At 46.0% G+C, this 22004-nt stretch overlaps 1 protein-coding gene across 3 annotated transcripts in view; it reads left to right on the top strand.

Annotated features, from left to right (window-relative positions):
• The window catches only part of CPPED1 (calcineurin like phosphoesterase domain containing 1), a 101367-nt gene that overhangs the window by 55557 nt on the left and 23806 nt on the right, over positions 1-22004 (top strand). For 2 of the 3 annotated variants that reach the window (XM_045874998.3, XM_045874997.3), the window contains exon 3: positions 12429-12851. The exons of the other annotated variant lie outside the window; for it this stretch is intronic. In XM_045874998.3, the coding sequence (XP_045730954.1) occupies positions 12429-12851 (423 nt within the window). The remainder of the gene's footprint in view (positions 1-12428; positions 12852-22004) is intronic. 3 annotated transcript variants of the gene reach the window in all.

The following is a 22004-nucleotide window of genomic DNA, read 5'->3' as shown; positions in this document are numbered from 1 at the left end:
TAAGAATACTGAGGATAGTTTGTTTTTTGTTTTTCTTCTTCTCAAATAGTCTCTGTTTCTACCCTGTTTTGATTGTTAGAGGTGTCTTTCATATTGGTTGTGTATAACAATCCCTGGCTACCCGTGCCTGTTTGAGTACATCACACATGCACGACAATGCAGCCCTGAAAAGCTGATTGGACCCTTTGGAGGTGGGCTTGTGTCCTATCATCTTCACCCTAGGGTGGTAGAGCCCCCCCCACTACTTCCCCAAAACCAGTGTCTATAGGTCTTTTCTCTTGGGCTCTCAGATGCCCCATGGTAGATTCTTCCTGCCTCTTGCTGGGGGGCCCCACCTGGCTGTTCTCATTCTTAGAGCACATGGAGGAAAAAAGCTGTGCTCACAAAATTAGGGTCAAATCTTTTATCTTAATGTTCTTGCCTTCACTATGGTACCCCTACCCCCAGCTGTACCTGCTGGCCCTCAGAATCCATGTTTACTCTTTATAAAAACTGAAGCCCCCCATCTACCAAAGTATGAAGGTCAGTGGCCCAGCTCTGGGGGATTTCAGGGCATCTTTCCATTCTGGCTGTCTTTTACTTGGACACCTGTCACTGCACATTCTTCAGCCTTTGGAGTATCTGTAAAACAAATCGGATTCTTTTCCCCTTTCATTCATTTTCTTTACTTCTTTTTAAAATTGAGGTTCAATATAAAAAAACCCCAAAGTGCAGTTAATCTGAGGTGAAGTGCTTGAACAGGCAAATCTACCCTTAACCACCAGTCACATCAGGATGGAGAACATTTGCCACCTGCCAGAAAGCTCCCTCATCCTTCTTCTTCATCAGTAACCTTTCTCTCTCTCAGTTGGTTTTGCCTGTTCTTGAAATTCGTTAACTAGATCATACAGTATGTACTCTTCTGGCTTCTTGTACTGTATATAATATCTGCGATTCTTCCACCTTACTGTCTTTGTTACTGCAACACAGTATCCGTCTAATGATTGTATCACAATATACCCACCCATTCCACTAGTGATGGATATCCGGGTCATTTCTCTTTGTGGACTCCTATGAATAATGCTGCTATGAACATTCTTACATCTTTTATTAGACCTGTGCACTCCCTTCTTCGGGGACGGTCCTAGGAGTGGAATTGCTGGGTCGTCAGGAAAATGGAGGCTGAGTTTTGGTAAATCTCTCCAGAGGGTTTTCCATAGGGTTGCACCAAGCCAGTTGCTTTCTTAACTTTTCCCACTCTCAGTTGGTTATTTAACTTTCTGAGTGAGCTAAGCCCAGTTGTCCACCTGCTCTCCGGGTTCCATGTGGCTCTTCTATCCTCTCCTCTTATCTTTGTCCTGGAGAGTTTACTGTCTTTGCAGTATGTTGTGTGGAAGGAACAGAGCTAAGTGTGTTTCCAGTCTGCCATCTTTAACTCTTAGGACCTGAAGATGGCTTTTAGCTTTCAGTCCCACCAAACATGATCAGTCTCAGGTTTTCTCTGAGTCCTTTCTGCTTAAAGGTTTGAGAAAAACAAGGTTTCATTGCTCTCAGCCTCTCATAGCTACCCCAGACATTATTTTCTGCATTCCTCATTTCCAGCAAAATGACAAGATGATTCTGATTCCATGGCTTTATTAGACATAAAAATCAATAAAGAACACAGACTGAACGTATATTTTGTGGGGTTCTTTCCCTTAATTTTTTGTTTCCTGAGCTTGCTGTGTTCAAGTCCAGGCAAATCTGAGTACCCTAACATTTAACCTTGTTGTTTCCTAAGCCTGTGTTCCAGGTGTTTCCCACGCCCCTGGGACTTCTAAAGCATTTTGGCCTAGGAGGCACAGTGGAACCTTGAGTTGGAAATTAGACTGTGTTTCCCCCAAAGAACTGAGGATGCATGTTGGCCCCCCCCCCCCCCCCGCCCGGCCTCCTTCTAGGACCTCCTTCCAGTGCAGAGATGACAATAGGCTGGGTGGGGATGACGATGAGGAGTCCTAGACACCCTCTTTGCTCACAGTGGTGGTGACCATAGCCAGCAGACAAGATGGCAGACAAGATGCTACTGAGCTCCCAGACCTAGAATGTCCTATCCATTTACCACTCAGGCCCTTCCCCGGGAGAGCTGACCCTTTATCTTCTCCTTACCCCCTTTACCCATCCTTCTTGCATCACAGAACCAGCAAGACCATAGTACACTTCATTTGATGTGGTTTTACTCACTAGAAGAGTGTTAGCATGAGGAGGGGCCCCAATCACCTGGCCAGGCAGAAGCAGGTGTGTCAGGATGCAGTAATGCCAGTGCTTAGCACATGGTAAGAATTTCGTGATAGCTGACATCATATTTATTACTTCTTCTCACAGAGCAAGCTTCTGAGTCTCCTAGGAGAGTTATTTGCTTTGCTTGGTCAAACTCAAACTGTGACCTTGGCTCACCTTACTCTTTCTTTGGGGTCCCAAGAATATATTCAACCTGAAGACCCTCCATCTTTATTTCCTCTGCTCCTTCATATATCAGAGATATGTTACCTTAAAACCATTAATTTAGTACATTTTCCTTCTATTAATGTAACAAATAATATTTCTAAGTATAGATAACCACATAATTATACCTCTACCAAACCTCTAATCAGATGCATTTAGTGTATTCATTACTTCACGTAATACATTTCTCTCTTCTAGTATATTAAATTCCCTTGTAATCATTGTTACCTATGGGTATAAATAATGGTTAGGTTCTTAAGCTAACTGGTAAGAGCATTTTTGAAAGGAAGGAAAGATGCAGAAACTGGCAATACTAACAGAAATCTCAAATATTTTGCTGGAAAGGTAAACATTGCAGCTGGAAAGAGAAGCATAATTGTAACTTTTATGTAGTTCTGTGAGTACATTCATCTGTGTTGGGGATTAACTGGTTTATTGTCAGTGAGCCTGAGATCTCATCATCAGTTACAATGTTATTATCTGTGACAAATCCTAGTTGAATTCCAAGCAGCCAGTTTATGAGCAAACTTTCGCACACAATACATTTGCAAAGTGAAAACTGTTCTAAGAGGTTTAAAAATTTTACAACAAACCCCTTTAAAAAAAAATACTGCTGGATGCTACAAGGGGGACAATTTGCCAAACAACAAACCTTTGCAGGTTAATACATCTGTGTTATAATGTTTCTAAGTACAGAATTGTGATGAACTCAGAAAGTGTAGAGTGTCCTCTTTATCAAGGAACTGACGTTACTCTGCTTGAGTGGAAGCCTTGAATAAAAGTGGCTTTGATATCCAGAGTCTCCCCGACAATTCCAGTGGCTTCCCTGAAGCCTTTGGCAGCTCTGATGATTTGGTCAGAGAATTAGCTGTTCTGTACTCCCTGTTACCAGTGGCTGGGATGCCTGTCTGCATGATTCCCCTGGATACATTTCAACAAGTCGAGAACGCCCCGATATCTGACACACTTCTGGATGTCCTGACCGTACCTTGTAAACCCAGGGGTCAAGTTGTTTGTTGTTGAAAGGCTGTGAGAGTTATTTGCTCTTTGCCATCAGTCAGTGGTTCCCTGACGGGGCCTGTGAGGATGGTCCTTAGCATCGAGTGGAAGTGTCCTCCCTTTCCCAGCACCGGCAGAAGCCTTGTGTACTCATTCAAAGCTCTGTGAAGAAGGAACCACGTTTGTCCCCTTCAGCACACTACCCCGGGCCCATGTGACGTTGTTGTTTTAGTTTTCCATTCATTGAAAATAGATACAGCAAGTTTCTACTTCTGCTTTATACCTGGACCGTTAAGTAAGAAGTGTCACGGTAACAGGACAGTGGTCATGTTGAAGTTCTTACGTTGGTGCCCTGGCGGATAGAAACTCACTAATGATAGCAAGGAGCATGTTCATAACTGATTGTTGCCAAAAAGAGCATGTCTGGTTGGTCACAGAGATTTAAGGCACCTGTCTCCCCACTCCCCAGATGCTCACTGTGAACACCCCCCAGATGAGTTCCCACTTCCCAGGCCAGCCCTCCATGGCTTGGCCCTGGGCTCCATGCAGCTCAGCTCTGGGTCCCCATTCCCCATTGCCTTCCCTTTGACTGCAGTAAGCCCTGGTTTGCTCATCTGTAAACCATGGTAATAGAACAATGAATTGATGCTATGTGAATCCAAAATAGCATGATACCAAAAAAAAAGGAAAGAAAGAAAAGCCTCTCTATGCTTTAGCTTTGAAGTAATACAGATTCCTTCAAATTAAACGTGTGTCAAGAATCATGTCATTTTAGAGCTGGTGAAGCTGGTGATGAGTAAATGCAAAACTTTTCACACTCTTGCAAAACGTCAGGGACACTTCAGCTGCTAAGCCAATTACACCATTCTGCGGACCAGGCAAGTGTTATATTGGGCAGGGCTCTCAGAATGCGTCTGTTGCACAAGATGCCACACGGTCATCCATCCGTTGCACCATCACAGGGATTATGGGAGGATGAGATGGGATGAGGGCTAGGAATCTGAACCTTGGAGTAGTTTGTGATTGGGCGAGGTGGGCAGTTAGACAGACTGGAGACCTGGCTGCAAGGACGGATTGCAGAGGGGCACCCGTGGGAGCGAGGGGCCGGGCTGGAGGCCATTGTAGGCAGTGAGCTACAACCAGGGGAGAAGAACCGTGGTCCTGCCTTTGCTGTGACACAGGAAGGATAGGTAAAGGGCAATTCAAGAAGACAGAGGGTCAGCTGTCCCGGGAAGGGCCTGTATACCATATGCAGTTATCAGGTGTTAGGATTTCAACATACGAATTTGGGAGGAAGCATTTCAGCCCATAACAGGTAGATGCGGCGACCCATTGCAGCTTCACAGAGTAAGCAGTAAGCTGTGCCTTTACTTACCTCAAGTTTGGCTACAGCTCTGTTAGGAGAAGAGACTTTAGACACAGAGGAATGGGGTGTGTGTGTGTGTGTGTGTGAGTAGTAGTAGTAGTAGTACTACTACTATTAGTAGTAGTAGTTAGTAGTAGTAGTAGTTAGTAGTAGTAGTAGTTAGTAGTAGTAGTAGTAGTAGTAGTAGTAGTTGGATTGCAACTGGATGGAGAAGCTGCTGAACCTTCTTTTCTTCTCAGAAAGCCTGGACTGAGGAAGAAGAGTTCTGAGGTTGCCCAGCAGAAAACCCACTGCTCACATTAGGGAGAAGAGGGACAAGAGGGGGGTGTTCTGTGCCTATCCCAGTGTCTTCCCGGCAATTTCTGCACTCAGCCCATCCCAAATTAGACCAAATTCATACATATCTATCAAGTATCTTCACGGTGCAAAGAAAATGCTCCTGGAGACCGCTGCTCACCACACGGCCGGGCCTTGGAGCCCTGTGAAATCCCAGGCAGAAGCAAGCCCCAGGGAGCCGGGCCAGGCCAAGAAGACTGTGCAGGTGTCAGGGGATCTGACCATCTTCCACACAGGAAATCCTTCCCCATCACACACTGGTTCGTCCTCATCTCCTGCCCTGCCCTTGGCTGGAGGAATCATTTGGTTTGCGAGTGATTGCTCCGAGTATGCTTACTCGAGGGCCATATTGATTTTGTTCTTTTCACTGCGGCCTGGGTCGAGCCCAGAAGTCTGCTCTAGGTGCCCCTGAATGAACAGCCTGTTACATCACCAGACGTGCCTGCTAAGGTTGCCCCGCTATTTACTTTAAATTTTCCTGACGGTGGTTGAGTAGGAGTATCATTGGCTCTCATTTGAGTTCTCGTGCCTACAGGGATTAGGGAATATAGAAGTCTTATTTTCTGTAAGCAACATCCTTCCTTGTCAGTTTGCTACAAAGAACATTGGTTTGCTTATTGGAAAAAAAAAAAAAGAAAAATCTCCCTGAACTAGTAAATAGATTCATAGCACTGCTGAAATCTATTCGCAGCATCTGTTATTTGGACAGCCTCCACAGAGAAGAGAAAATGTTGGGAAGGTCTCAGAGGTGGATGGTTTTCATCAGTAGTTTCCGGGTGGAATTCTGCCCTCACTGCATTTTGCTTGCCGGGATGGGGATGGTTGAAGGGGATTGGAAGCACTTGGGTTCACTGTTCGTTTCTTGTTCTGTTTTCTTCTGTAGCTGGGTTGTACTCTCTGAGGCTTGGCGGCAGCTTCTGTTCTCCTTAATCCCCAAAAGGGAAAACAAAATATGTTTATTATGGTGTTTTGTGCTTGGCAGGTAAGCCCTCAGGTTTTATGGTATCTGCCTGCACTTCTCGCTGAGATGTACTCAAAGTGAAGCACCTTATTGTTTTCCCTTCAGAAGATGGAGCCCTAATCTGTTGTTGAACTTTAGAAGTTCTCTAGGTATTATGGATATTAATGCCTTACCTGATGTATGATTTGCAAATATTTTCTCCCATTCTGTGGTTGATACTCGCGTCTTACTATGCACAAAAGTTTTTAACTATCACAAAGTCCATTTTGTCTGCTTTTTCCTTTTGTTGCCTGTATCTATATCAGTCTGGCAAATTTTATATTCAAACAGAGCTTTCGATTTTTACTTCTAATCTATTTCTCCCCCAGTTTTTTCCACGTCAGTAAATGACATGACTAACCTCCCAGCTGCTGAGACATGGAGAATGATTTTCGAGTCCTTCCTCTCCTTGTAACGAATACGAGGACTCCCATTGTTTCTATTCCCTGAGTATCTTTCAAATATTTCTCTTTATACCTCCAATTCTCCATTGCCAGTCTATAGAAATACAATTAATTTTTATATATTGACCTTGCATCCAGCAACCAAGCCAATCCCCCTTATTAGTCTAGAAACTTTATTTAAAAAACAGATTTTTCAGGGTTTTCTATGAAGACAGTTGTGTCTTCTGAGAACAAGCAGTTTTATTTTCTCTTTTCCAATCTGTATGCTTCTTATTTCTTTTTTCTTGCCTTACTGCACTGGCCACAACTTCTAGTGTGATGCTGAATGGAAATGGTAAGAGCAGACATCTTGGCTTTGTCCTCAGTCCTGGCGGGAGAAAGCATTCAGTCTTTTACCATTAAGCATGACATTAGCTACAAGGTTTTTGTGAATGTACTTTATCTAGTTAAGGGTGTTTACTTCTCTTCCAAGTTTGCCAAGAGATTTTATCAGACAATGTATTTTAAGGCTTTTCTCAAAACAAGAAGATAATCATCTCTGCCTTAATGAATATTGACAGTAATAGGTTACACATTCCATGTTACCCCATCTTATTGAAAATTCAAGGCTAATTAATGATATAAATAACTATTTTGTAATTATCTTTATAATGATTTTTACCTCCTGGTTTTATTTTAAACTCCTCGCATTTAAAAATTTTTTTAAATAAATATTTTGAACATGTCACAGCTTTCCACACTGCCCCCATCAGACCCATCCAGGGTTCTTCTCATCAGTGAGCAGGTCCTCTGCCCATTTTGTATAAGTACCGCATGCTAACCAATTACGCCACTGGAGCTTCTCTCTGCTCATTTTGAATTGGATTATTTGGGAGGTTTTTTGGTGTTGTATAAGTTCTTATATAATTTGGATCTTAACCCCTTATCAGATGTATAATTTGCAAATATCTTCTCCCATTCAGTAGATCATCTTTTTGTTTTGTTGATGGTTTCCTTCACTGTGCAAAAGGTCTTTATTTTGACATGGTCCCAATAGTTTAATTTTGTTTTCTGTGTCCCTTGCCTCGGGAGACATATCCAGAAAAATATTTCTATGGCCAATGTCAAAAAAATTACTACTTGTGCTCTCTTCTAAGATTTTTATGGTTTTAGGTCTCACGCTTAGATCTTTAATCCATTTTGGGTTTATTTTTGTGTATGGTGTAAGAAGGGGGTCCAGTTTCATTCTCTTGCATGTAGCTGTCCATTTTCCCCAACACCATTTGTTGAAAAGACTGTCTTTTTCCCATTGGATATTCTTTTCTCCTTTGTCATAGATTAACTGACCATAGAAGTTTGTGTTTATTTCTGGGTTTTCTGTTCTGTTCCATTAATCTATGTGTGTGTTTTGGGGCCGATTCCATACTTTTTTGATTACTACAACTCTGTAATATAGCTTGAAGTCTGGGATTGTGATGCCTCCAGCTTTGTTCTTATTTCTCAAAATTGCTTTGGCTATTCAGGGTCTTTTGTGGATCTATATGAAGTTTAGGATTATTTGTCCTAGTTCTGTGAAGTTCACACAAACAAATGGAAAGATATTCCACGCTCATGGTTTGGAAGAACCAGTATTGTTAAAACATCCACACGACTCAAAGCAATCCCTATCAAAATACCAACATTTTTCACAGAACTAGAACATTATATATAATCCTAAAATGTTAACGGAATCACCTTTTCTGAGTCATTTCTTGCAGTTTTTCTTCCTTCATGAAAGTCTCTTCTCTTCTTTCCCTGCCTCTCTTTCTGTCCTTGCTGTGAAGTGCAGAGCCCCACTTGATCCATAAGAAACTCATGGAAACTCTATATCCTTGACCAAGTTAACGTTTTTTCTATTCCTGATGCTACTTAGATTTGGTTTTGGCCTTCGCTATAGTATTATGACTTCTTTAGGAAGCTGTACTAAGATGTACTATCAGCTGTGCTAATAAATACTAAGGGATTATTGATACTCTGACCTAAAGAAATTCTGATATACACAAATGAAAGTGTGTTGAAAATAATGCAAATGATTTCCTTAAACTTGGCTTTTTGTAATCGAGAAGTTACTCCTTCACTTTTAAATTCTTACCTAAAAATTATTTATATCCCTGGGGAATGTTTTCTTTCCTTCAGAAATGATTTATTGATTGCTATGTGCACACTGTGAGTCACCGGTCAAAAAGGGAGAATTCAGTACATTTGGGTGTGGGGGTGGAAGGAAGACAGCTAACATTTTTGCATCCCTGTTCATACTGAACTCTGGAAATCATTATCTTGGTATGAATCCTGACAGTTGCCCTCTGAGGTATGGAGCCTGTCATCCTCATCTCACACATGATGAGACCCAAGGCTCAGAGGAACCAAGTGACTCACCACTCACCAAGGCCACATGGCTTGTAAGGGGCAAGAGCCAAGGACCAAACCCAGGTTTCCTAGACTCCACCTCCAAACCATGCCTCATGTGAGGGGTACAGAAAGTTCTGGAAAAGCCTCACTAGAGAGGCTCATATTCAACCAAGGGGATCCAGAGAAGGTGGGTTTCATCTTTTTTTAACAGGTTATTGAGGGATATTTGTGATTTCCCCTAAAGCAGGATCCCTCTGAAGTTTGGAAACAAACATCCTATTACTATGTGTAATTCACAGCTCTTCCCTGTAGATTGCTTGTAGATAAGGTCTCCTTTCCAAGTTTTGAGTAAGCCTTTCCTTTAAGGTGCTTTTTTCTATATGGTCATTAGCTAATTGAACATTCTTTGTGTCTGACTCAATCAGTATATGAAGCATCGTGATGAAATGCCCTTTGAAATTCAGGAATGGGAGACACTGTGCACCCCAGTGTGTTGTAAATCCATGTTCTGTGGATCAGGACAGCTGGGAGAAGTCACCCAGGGAACTAGGACTTTAATTTGTGACCAGGACCCTGTAATGAGAGGCATTACAGTGAGCTGGAACAGTGAGTTCAAATGCAGACGCCCCCACTGGCTGTGAAACCGAGGTAGTATGAGTACAGCTCTTAGAACAGTGCCTGGCGCATAGTAAGTGCCAGGTTAGTATTGGCTGCTCTTGAGTATCACAGTAACCCCAAGTAAGTATGAATGGAAAGGAGGGAACATTAGTGGCAGCTTTGGGGTTTCTAGAACACTGGTTAAGGAAAGTAGTGATGAATTAGCCTTGGTTTATGGAGTCCCTTTGAAATGGTTTATCATGTTCAAGGCCATAAAGGATTCGTCCTCCCTGTTTGTTGACATGGGAAAAGAACTGACCAGTGGGGTCTTAGAGGGGATTATGTAAGTCAACACAGATGCCCACAGTCTGGGTTCAGCTAAAGAAGCAGCATCGGTCCATCACCCCTTCAAACCAGGAGCCCCAGGGCCAGCCCAGACCAGCGAGGAGGCAGACGCTGGAGGTGGGCAAATGCCCAGCACCACCGAGGGAGGGGCCTCCTAGTCCCTGGTGCCAGGCAGGACCTGCTTCTCCCCTCAGGAGCTCTCCCGGTGCGGGCCAGCCGGCTGACACCTTCTCCAAGCAAATTCCACTGATCCTAAAATTTGGGATTGCTTGGAAATGCAGCTGCCTGACTGGCCTCTCCTGAATCTTCTTTAAACCTTGGGATCCTGGGGCTAAAAGCCCCTTTTTAAAAAAACAAACTAACCAAGAAAACACTTTAAAACAAAATGGAAATATTACATAAGCTTGGAAAAAGGAAGGAAGGAACTTTTAAAATGTAGTATTAAGGGTTTTGAACCGAATGTGGAAGTCCCCCTCCCTCCTGTGTCCCAGATTTAACCAGAGTTATAGTTTTCTTTATGTCTTTGAAGAAGTTTTATCCATAGTATATGAATATGTGTGAGCCTTTTAAAAATTTACATGTGTTTTTTTCCTCCATGTCTTACCTTTTTAACTTAATATATTAATGATTTTTCGAGTGTATCAATGTAGATCTACCTCTCTTTTATTTTTACTTATTTATTTTATTAGAATGAATTATAAAGCTATTTCAGTGAGATATGGAAATTCTAACCTCTTACACAATACCATAGCTACAAGTAAAATGTGCACCAAACTTGGCATAATTACAAGGAGAAATGGATCAGTTCACAGTTACAGCAGAGACTCAACCAAGATTCCCTGAAACTGACACGGATCAGTAGGCCAAAAGCAAGGAGTAACAAATGACACAGGAGACTTGAATCACACCATAAACAGGTTTGATTGAGGGGAGATACGAGGAGCTCCGTATTCAACATTTAGAGAATGTACATTGTCTACAAGCTCACACAGGACATTTAGAAAAATGGGCATATACTTGGCTATAAAGGAGATCTTGCCACTGTTAACTTTTTATAGTTGTAAGTTCTGAAACAGTTTTGTCTCTTGCCTGTTTCTTTCCTGAGTTAGTTCTACCCATTCCTGCTTCACGTCCACCTATTTTATCACCATCTAGACTGAATTCCTCTCTGTGTTAGGTTTTCCTTCTTAACTGCAATTGCTTTGTAAGGACCCTTTTTGCTTTCTTTTAAATTCATGATGGACACAGACTATTGGGTATAATTTTCATCTGCTCATGGCAAGGTTTTTCAGGTGAGTTTTCATCATCTCTAGGGAAGTTGGGCTGCTCTTCTCTGTCATCCTTTTCCTTATGCTGTCTGTGCATAATGTTGAGCATGTTCCTCAGGACTAATGTGGTGCGGGAATCCTGTTGTTTCCCCACCTTGTTTTTCTCAATAATGCTTCATTAGCATCTGATACGGACAGTGTGCATCCATCATTTGCTGGGCCAGCTATCTGACTCTCCAGTTAGGAGGGAAGGATTTGTGTCTCTGGCTCACAGCTTGCCCCAGTAACGAAATCAGTGCCTTAGACATAGTCAGTACTCAATAAATATTTGTTGAATAAATTAGCACAGAGGAGCTCAAAAAACAAAACAAAGACAAAAAAGAAGACAGATCCCAAGGACGCCCAGGTGGCTCAGTCGTTAAGCATCTGCCTTCGGCTCGGGTCATGATCCCAGGGTCCTGGGATCGAGCCCCACATCGGGCTCCCTGCTCAGCAGGAAGCCTGTTCTCCCTCTCCCACTCCCCCTGCTTGTGTTCCCTCTCTCGCTGTGTGTCAAATAAATAAAATCTTAAAAAAAAAAAAAAAAAAAGCTGGAATTGAAGTGGTCATTTCAAATCCCATTCATTAAAGTTTTAATACATTATCTCCATACTGAATCCTGTGTGTCCGGGGTGGGGGAGTGGGGTGGGGAGACACACTTAAGACATTGAGCCCTTTCATTTTTACACACCGTTAGTGGAATATAAAGTACCTCTTCCCCTTATGGGCGGGGGGAGTGGGATTTGGCAAGATGCATTTGCCAGTTGATCTGGCCATTCGGATTCTAATAATTCTCCCCGTAAGGGTGCTCATGCAGTCTGCAAGGCCACAGGTATGGTAAGAATAACTATAAATAGCAGTTGGTTTGGGACTAGTGTTCAAAGCTGGGTCCACACACATGATGACCCACTGAGATGGGACAGAAAAGCTACAACTATTTATATTTTTCATCTGAATAAAAGAAATGAAGCCTTACTAACATTTAATATTAGAATAACTCCATATCATCACTCAGTCAGCAGTGCTTGGTCACATGACCGCTTGGACACTGAATTCCCAAGGCATCCTGAGAGAATGGGGGCAGACAGAGGCTCCCACCTAAGTTACTGATTTGCTTTTAACACACAGCTGCTGTTTGCAGTTTCCACATGCGGGTCGAGTGTGTTTCCAGACCGTGCTCTCTTACCTCATGTTCGTAAATGCATGGACAGCTGCGGCTGCCTCAGACGTGACCCTCACTCTTGCAGGGATGCCCTGGCGGAAGGAGCAGACCGCGGACCTGCAGCGGGTGCTCGCGCGTGTGGACAGCGACATCCCGCTGGTGCTGGTCAGCGGCAACCACGACGTGGGCAACACCCCCACGCCCGAGACGGTGGCGGAGTTCCAGCGGACCTGGGGGGACGACTACTTCAGCTTCTGGGTCGGGGGCGTCCTGTTCCTCGTCCTCAACTCCCAGTTCTGGTACGATGCCTCCCAGTGCCCTGCCCTGAAGCAGGCGCAGGACCAGTGGCTGCACCAGCAGCTGAGTATCGCGGGCCAGCGCAAGTGCCAGCACGCCATTGTCTTCCAGCACATCCCGCTGTTCCTCCACAGCATCGACGAGGACAGCAACTACTTCAACCTCACCAAGTCTGTGCGGAAGGAGGTGGCCGAGAAGCTCATCAGAGCAGGTAGTGACCCCGGGGCCCTAGGGGCTGGCGGGGAGGGCTGGCTAGAGAGGAGGCTTCCAGATCGTTCTTCCACCTCCTGCAGCCTGGCGAAGGGTGGAGAGGATGGGGCTTTGGCCAGAACTAGGTTCTGTCCCCACCTCCACCCCCCACTGACAGTGTGGCCTCAGACCAGCCCTTCCAGCCTCAGTGTACTCATCTGTAAAGTGGGAGTAGCAGAAGGAGCTCTGTCATAGGGTGGCCGTTAGGATTAAAGGACAGGGGGCCTGTAAATCATTACGGTAGCCCCTGGCCTACAGGTAGTAAAGTTGTGGCGGCTGCTGAGGATGGGGTTCCTGCAGGGAGGCAGTCATTGGGGGCAGAGGGGGTCTGACTGCGGCTGTACTGACCGCAGGAGAAGGGATGATGCCAGAGGCATCTTTTCTCATATCTCTGTTGAGCAGGAACTTGCTCAACGGCAGGTGATCTTTAAGAGCCCAGCTTTCCGCCGGTGTTAGATGTAACCCTGGGAAGTCCAGGGACGTGGCAGGTCCTGGAGCCTCCTCATCAGTTTTCCTAGGATGAGGACTGAATTCTCCAGAACCAGGAGAGAGAAATGTATTTAGTCTGGTTTAACCCACTGTCACTTATCAGCTGATGACGTATTTGACACGCGTGTGCACACACACATGCACACACACACACGATGGTGTACTGGTCCGCACACCCTCCCTCTCCCCTCCTGGCAGCACCTGCAGTGTTGCTCTCATGAGAAATGGGTCATTCTAAGCCGCTTCCCTGCGTGGCCAGTGACTTGGCAGGATTCCGGTTCTGACAACTGTTGTGTCTCTTGTTTTGGTTTTAATGCCTCCTTTCAGATCCTTCCAGAGTATACTTCATCAAACGCTAACATTTAAATACATCCATTTATTTGTTAGGAGGTAGGGATAGGGAGGTGGTGGCCTGACCTGGTAGCAAGCATTCGTTTAAAAAAAAAAAAGTCTTGACACTCTTCATCTTTGAGCATTAAATGTGTTCGCATTTCCTTATGAAACGTACAATAGGCCCTTCTGTATTTTTGAGACGTTTTACAAAAAGCTTGCATAATTGGAGACATTTTCCAACTGTTCCATGGAGATGAAGTTGGAAAACTTGTATTGAGGTCTTTGAAATTTCGTGCCATGCTTGAGTTGGTTCAGAAAACCATTTTGATGACAAGGAAATGAAGTGTCACGATAGCATCAGCACCACCATGGAGACTATTTTGTAACAGAGAATAATGCCAGAGAGAACATTTAATGGCAGTGAAAAGGTTCTTTTCATATCAAACGTTAAATGATGCAAATGCCATCCCCGTGACTGCTCTTTGTTCTCTGCTCCTGTCAGCCACATTCCTGAGTGGCATGTGGTTCTGGGTTTCCCATCGCTGGAGGACCACATGCAGCCCACACGCACCCCCAGATACGGAGACCTGTAGACCCTTAGGAAGAGAGAGCCACAGCTGTAACAAGGCAGCCCCTCGGGGGACGCCTGCTGCCCACCCACCAGGAGCCTGGCGTTGTATTCAGGATGCGCCAGCCACCTCCGCTTCAGGCCTGCAGCTCTGCAGGCTCAGGAAGGATTTGTCAGCACACCCAGAGCCGGTCTGTGTCTTGGAGGTGGGCTCCCGGTTGCCCCAGCTCACAGATGGATAGCTACCTGCAGGATGCCAGGTGACTGATTTAGAGCGAGACTGAAACCCTCCCCCTCAGCCCCAGCAGCAGTCTCTTCCCGTGGGCCGGCAACACAGGAAGCCAAGTGATAATCAGGAGCTTGCTTGCTCAGCATGAGCCAGAGCAGAGCAGCTCGTCGTCTTGTTCCGCTCTCAATGGCTTCAGGCTCTGGAACGCTGACAGAGCCATCTCCAGTAGGGCCTCCTTGCCCAGAATACTCTTGATAGTCCTAGTGCCTTTAGCATCTCTCCAGACTGTCCACTTCTTTTTTTTTTTTTTAAGATTTTATTTATTTATTCATGAGAGACAGAGAGAGAGACAGAGGCAGAGGGAGAAGCAGGCTCCCAAGGAGCAGGGAGCCCGATGCGGGACTTGATCCCAGGACCCTGGGATCGTGACCTGAGCCGAAGGCAGACGCTTAACCGACTGAGCCACCCAGGCGTCCCCAGACTGTCCACTTCTTGAGGCCACCATCTGGGTCATAGCAGCAGCTCCACAGCTCCCCTCCCTTCTGGGGTCCCCCCACCCCCAGGACGCGGCCAGCTCCCCACTCTTCCCCGTGGGGTCTGCCTCTTCATTTCACCTGGCCGGCTACTCAACTTCGGCACCTTCTGTATGAGGTGCCCCCAGCCCCTCCTGGGTTCTTCCTCAGCTTTCCTTGATCCCAGCAGACTTGTATGTGTTGACTCACCTCAGTCGCCCAGTAGACCTGGCTCCTTGAGTGTGGGGATGCAGCTGTGGTCGTCTCTGCATTCGGGACACCTGGCTCCAGTCTTAGCTCATAATCAGCACTTTACTAGTATCTGTGGAATGAGTGAAGAACCGACATGGCCCGTTTATTTGTTTAGCACCCACCGTATGCCGGGCACAGAGCAGCCCAGGTCCATGCTCTCACGGAGCTCCCAGGCCAGGCTTTTCCAAGGTGCCTTCCAAGTGCCGAGCACACATCCCACAGCATCCAAGCCCCTCGTTCTGGGGTAAAGCCACTTGTGTGCCTCTGCCATGATCCACTTGCTGGCTTCCCAGGGCCACACAGCAGCCCATTTCTCTCTTCCCACGTGGCCCCCACTATACCTGCCACGCACCTTCATGTATGAGAAGGCATCCTCTTGGCCCTTGGCCTCAGGACCTTCACCTAAGCCAGCTTAACCAGGCAAAAGCAGAGAGATGGGTGCCCTTCCTGCTGTCACCTGTCAGTTTTAGTGGCTTACCAAACCAGGCCCTTGGCCCTACGGCCTCTCAGACCCACAACAAACCAGGGGCAGTGTTGGGACGAGATCAGAGGCCAGATGTGGACCAGCTCGGCAGCGGGCTGAGTGACCTGCTTGGTTTGGCAGCATGGGTAGGTAGGCTGTCATGGGGAATGCATGCAGCCATGACTCAGTAATGCAGAGGATGGCTCAGGTTACAGGATGTAATTCTTGGACTCATTTGGGAAAGCCAGAAGTTCAAGTGACATTTTGTAAAATTCATTAATAAAGGACCATGATAAAACCGGGGGTAATGTTGCCCCCAGCTTTTCCCCCAGAGCAGTATTATTCCCTAGTACTGTTCCAGTCTCATTTATCTCCTTGTGTTAAAATGCCAGTGCTCAAAAATACATCAAAAGCTCATCAGAATATCAGGGTAGCTTTTAATTATGATAATTGTGTTGTTATAAAATATCCTTTTAAAGAGCGCATCCCTCCTCAAACCACCATGGAGGTAAAACCCAGCTTCCTTCCAGCAAGCTTAATGAATAATTCTGAATCATTGTGTGGGATGAATAAATGATTTAATAACGAACATCAACAATCATCTCTCATTGTTGCATTAATTTTTCAAATGGGATGAGGTAAATGAGGAGGAGGGGTGTTACCATACAAATGGGCCACTGTGTGCATGGGGACGCATTCTATGAATTGAAGCCTGCGAGCTTCCCTGGTCAGGTTTCCCTAGAAACGGATGCATTCTGTTTCCACTTGTGAAGCTCAGTGAAAAACCTTCTTTGTGTGCTACAAAGGCGTCATCAATAGCCGGTGCACATAAACAGTTATCAGGGCGGGACAGGTGCACAGATGCTCAGTGGTACCCCTTATTGTCGGTCTTCCTCTGCTCTGCCCAAGGATAATCAATTTCATCACATCCACAGGAGGTAGAAATTGGTTTTCCCCTTAATTCACCTGATAGCTAGTTGAGTTGCAAAGACAGATAGTAGATAATGAAATCATGGCTAGACCCGGCCATTGTCTCTGTCCCTCATGCCTTTTCCAGCAAAAGGTTAATATGTGGCCCAATTAATAAGGATTCCAATTTAAAAACTCAATCTTAAAAAACAAAAGTCTGGCTCTTTAACTGACCCCGTCTCCCTTGATGTCTCGATACCTTTTCCTCTTCCACTCTCAACAGAGAGATGAGAACTGTGTAGCCAGGAGCCCAGAGCGAATCTGGCAATTATGGAAACTTCCAATAAGTTGATCTTTCCTGAAAAAGTTAATGAGTAATTTCACAGAAATAGTTTCATCTCCAGTATTTATGCTTTAAAAAAAAAAAAAAACTGGAGAGAAAGAGATCTTAGCCCATGGTTACAGTTTCAGAATTTCAAAGTTTCAAAGAACAAAAAGATCAGGTTTCCAGGATCCACTTTATAGGAAAAAATAAAACATCAGATCCTACTCTAATGTCTTACTGAGTTGTACTGAAATTATTTGTTTATATCCTGATTCCTCCAGCTCTGTTCGCCTCTGTAAACCTAGCCCCTCGCCGAGACTGTCGTGTAGGGCCCCGTCGATAAATAAGTATTGGTTAAGTGGAATGGAATGAAATTTGATTCACATACTTACCAGCAGAATCGTAGGTAACGTCCATATTACCTATGGATTGGTGTTTGCCAACTGACTTTTGGACTGGAAATGTATCACCTAGAGTGGCGGTCAGTAAACGTTTTCTGCAAAGGGTCACACGGTAAACACTCTGGGCTGTGGTCTCTGTAGCGACCCAGTGCGGAGCTCTGCTTTTGTAGTGTGGAAGCACTTACGGACTTATGTAAGCAAACGGGCGTGGCTGTGTTCCTGCAAAACTCTATTTACAAAAGCAGGCCTGCAGACCGTATCTTTCCTGCCCTTGGCTTAGAGAAATCGTCATGTTACCATGAGGCACCCATGCCCTCCCCTGAAGCCATGTCCATGCTGTGCATGTGTCTAGCTCCAGCGTGCTTCTGGTGACCCCACTGTGGCAGCTGCCTGACTCACTGGAGGGTCTGCCCAGAGCAAGCCTCGGGGTCCTCAGTGGAGGGCACGCCTGGGTGAGGCCCGTTCTGTTGGAGGCCCGTGACATGAAGTGGGCGTACGGGGTGGGAGGTGACATGGGCATTTAAAATTTAGTACTTCAACATGTGTTAGAAAAAATATAACTAGCTCTTCAAGTTAAAGAAAAATATTCAGTAAGTGATAGTACAGGTAGCCTCTGGGTAAGGCAGAACTTGTGCAGGGGTGCAGGGGTGCAGGGGTGACTTGCGGTGCAGGGGTGACGTGCGGGCGGGCGGGAGGGATGAGGCCCTATCACATCACAGGGCAGCAGGCAAGCTTGGGCTTCAGATGGACCTGGATTCAAATCCTTTGTTGCCACTCGCCCAGCCACGTGGCCTCACATAAGCTGCTGAACATCTTTCTGCCTTAGTTTTCTCACTTGTTAAATGAGGCTTCTGGTCCCAACCTCACAGGGTTGGTGTGAGAAGCAGATAAAGTGAGGCGGGGACAGGGTATGTGCTCCATGCAGGGTTGTTGGTTGTTAGATGACCCAGTTGTTAGATCGCGTGCCCACAACAGGCAAATCTGCTTTATGCAGGTCTGGCTTTATCCTCCCCGAAGCACTTCTCACCCTGGGGCGCCGGCAGGAGGGGCAGGGTCTTCTCGCAGGGGGGTGCTTGAGAATCTCCAAGCAAGAAGAGGCATGTTTGCTAACGAGACTTTGTAAGTTGAGAAAAAAAAGGAATTAGCAACGCTTTTCATAATATAAACTGCAGGAAGTGAAGCTAGACAGAACGTCTCTTAGCTCCTGGGATGTGCAGGAAGACAGACTGTGTCTCAAGGAGTCTGAGATTTTTCAGGGCGGATGAGGAATACATGTTATTTTTAGTTTTATGAAAAGGGGGTACTAGTTTAAAAGGGGGGAAGTGCTCCACTCTATGGAAAATTCCTGTGGAATTTGGTGATAGAATTCGACTCCTCATTACTTTTTCTAAAGCACATAGCACACCAGTTAATGTATTGGTAAACACACCTGTGAGGGCATAATTTCATACTCAGGTTTTCTGAATCTAGCCAATGTGTCCACAAGACTGTGGCAGTCATCTTTTGATGCCCTCTCTTTAAAGATTTTATTTATTTATTGAGAGAGAGAGAGAGAGAGAGAGCACCCGCGAGCACGGGGAGAGGCAGAGGGAGAGAGAAAAGAGAGAGAATCCCATGCAGACTCTGCTGAGCATGGAGCACAACTCGGGGCTCAATCTCATGACTGTTAGATCACGACCTGAGCCGAAATCAAGAGTCAGATGCTCAATGACTGAGCCCCCCAGACACCCCCACGATGCCCTCTGTTTAAAATGCATTTTAAAAAACTATCTTAGTGGTTGTTTTTTTTAACCAACTCTCAAGCAAGACCTCATAAACTATCCTTTTTGAAGCATCCGTGGACTCCAGAGTTTCTGGGAGCCTATCTGCTTGAGGAATTTTATCCTCTTAAATTCAGATTTGGTCCCGAGTTCATGTTCCCAGGTTGGGTCTGTTTTCCATTTGACCAGTCCACCGTAAAACATCCTGCTCTAGACATTTGATGTCTGTGCCTCATTCCCTGCAAACCCAGATAAAGGACCAACTGCCGAAGCTGCATCTAGCAGAAAGTGATGGGTTACATTTCTCGCTTCGGAGGTATCCTTAACAGTTGGGCTCATTAGCGTCGAAATCAAGTCCTGATTGTAAATATTTATAAACCGAGAATCTGGTACATGTCAGTGTTGTGCTGCCGGTTCCCAGAGTTAAGTCCACATTTATTCTTTCAACACGTAGCGCGGGCCTGGGCGAGGCACTGAGGGTAGGAAGAAGTGGAGCAGACAGAGGTCCCCCCTCTGGTATCGTAGCTACCCTGCTCGAACTGAAAATGACCAGCCTTGTTGAAAACTCCCATTGCGACATTTCAGAAAGGAGGCTCAGCAACAGGAAACCGTAATGACTGAGTGTACGGAATCAAAATATTATAGCCTCTCTTTTTAGGTCATGTCTTAAAAATAGCAATTAGTGTCACTTTCAAATGAGCATTGGGATTCCTTTGTAAAATTGAAATATCCCTCGCTTAGCTAAACACTCTTACTTCCAGTAGTATTTCAAGTATTTTTAGTACTGGACTTGCTTGCATTTAAGAGGCATCTGCCCCCAGGGCGCCTGGGTGGCTCAGATGGTTGAGCGTCTGCCTTTGGCTCAGGTCATGATCCCAGGGTCCTGGGATCGAGTCCCGCATCGGGCTCCCTGCTCCTTGGGAGCCTGCTTCTCCCTCTGCCTCTCTCTCCCTCTATCTCTCTCATGAATAAATAAAATTAAAAAACAAAAACAAAAAACTGCCCCCACTATGGCCAACGATATAAGTGAGAACGTAGAATACTGTCATTTAAGCCGGAAGTCGCTTTAGTTTTGTAGTTGTTTTTTGTTTTGTTTTGTTTTTTAATTTGACTTAACAAAAATGTTTGCGTATGGATGATTCATTTGGAAGTGAAAGAATGGCCCCCCTTTGACAAGCCTCCTAGTGCAGGCATGGCGCTCAGTGCCCCTCGTCACAGCGCCGAGGAGCCTATGACCCTGTGTGCAACGCAGGTGAGGAGCCCAGCACACAGACGCTTTCTGGCTCTGAGTCCATTCTAAATTTAACTTACAGACACATAAGAGGAAAGGAAAGAGCTTCTCGCAGCTGCTTCTTTTCCACAGGGCACTATTCCGTGCACCAGTGGGCGGCCAGGTGAGGAGCTCCCTGCAGTAACATTGCCCAGGTGGAAGGGGTCACATCCAAGGGCAGGTGCGATGCCGCCTTGACCACAAGCCTCCAACGGGGCCACCCTGCCTGGGTGGGGCCTCATGGTCTGCGCCTGTGTCTCCCTCGGGGCTGTAGCCTCCCTCCCTCCCAGAAGCCACGTCACAGGCACCAAAAAGAGCAGCTTTTCTCCTGAGAAAGGGAAAAGATGAACAAGGCTTTTGAGAAACGACTCATGTTCAGTTTTACTATTGCTTTTGGTCTGCCCGTGGCCATGCTCTTTGTCAGTACAGCCTCTGCACAAGCAACCCCCGACGAGCTGCCTGGAGTCACTTGTTGAGGTCACAGGGCTGGGAAGCAGGCATCAGGCGTGGTAGCATCTCCGGTTTTCATGGGGGATCGGGTAAGATAAGCCAGGACCGTGACACAGGGTCTGGTTCCTGGGGAGGGCTCAGTAAGAACAGTGCTGTCAGTGGTAACCGTCTTCCTGCCGCTGTCGGGAGGATACCATATTTTATCCTAAAAATATGGTGACTTACGTTAGAGAAATGGATCTGTGAGCAACATATTTTCTCCTTTCTGCAAGTTCATGCATCTGACCCACGGCTAGGTGCTGGAGTTTTGCCAGAGTTGGGACCCTCGTCTTTCTGACCACGTTGTCTCTGCTACTCGTGTGCCCACCACGCTGGGGTCCCATGTCCCTGAGTCAGTCCCCCGATATGCCACCAGTGGGTGCTGGAAACCACAGGGTCGCCGACTTCCTCCAGTATCAGTTTTACTTCCCTAGCCATTTAAAACACCATTAACATTACACTCGTGTAATAACAATGACCACCTATTAAATATTATAGTACAGTACTATTAGACTAATAAACAGGCCAGATACTGTTGCTCTGATTTTTAGACAAGGAAGAGAGATGCACAGCTGGGAAGCGGCCGAGCCAGGCTCCCGTTCTAGGGCTCTGACCTCTTAGACACGCTGCTGTCCGGGTAATGAGTAGAATGCGCCTCTGGCGCGCACGTGGACCTGACGGCAGATGCAGGCTGCCAGGCCAGCTAGGGTGGGGGTAGGTCCCACCTGCTTATCCACCCCGTCCACCCTGCACCTGCCCTTCTGCAGGGGCTGCCTCGGCAAGGAGCTGGTCCATCTTGCCAAGGAGGCTTAGAGCCACCGCGTCTGAGGGGTCTGCGGAGTGAGGCTGCAGGGAGCACACCCAGGATGAGGAAGGCCCCTCTGGCCTCAGCACGCAGCAGCCTTTCTTTCAAAGTGAGCTCCTCAACTCGTCCTTTGATCTTGAGTGTGTAAATCACACCTTCTGCAGACAGATGCTGTTGGAAAGCAGGGAGGGATCTGTCCACCCCTGTAGACTCAAGTCCAGGGCGGCTCTTACCCAAGGATAATGGGCACCAGAAAAAGCTTACTTAAAACATGGGAACTGTAGCTCTTAGCCAAGAGTGATGAAATAAA

This window comes from Mirounga angustirostris, unplaced genomic scaffold (genome assembly GCF_029215605.1).
Source record: "Mirounga angustirostris isolate CCGP_5_RB_7025 unplaced genomic scaffold, mMirAng1.0.hap1 SCAF_5, whole genome shotgun sequence".
Taxonomy (NCBI): Eukaryota; Metazoa; Chordata; class Mammalia; order Carnivora; family Phocidae; genus Mirounga; species Mirounga angustirostris.
The sequence above is the reverse complement of the archived record's forward strand: the minus strand, read 5'-3'. Positions and strand labels throughout refer to the sequence as shown.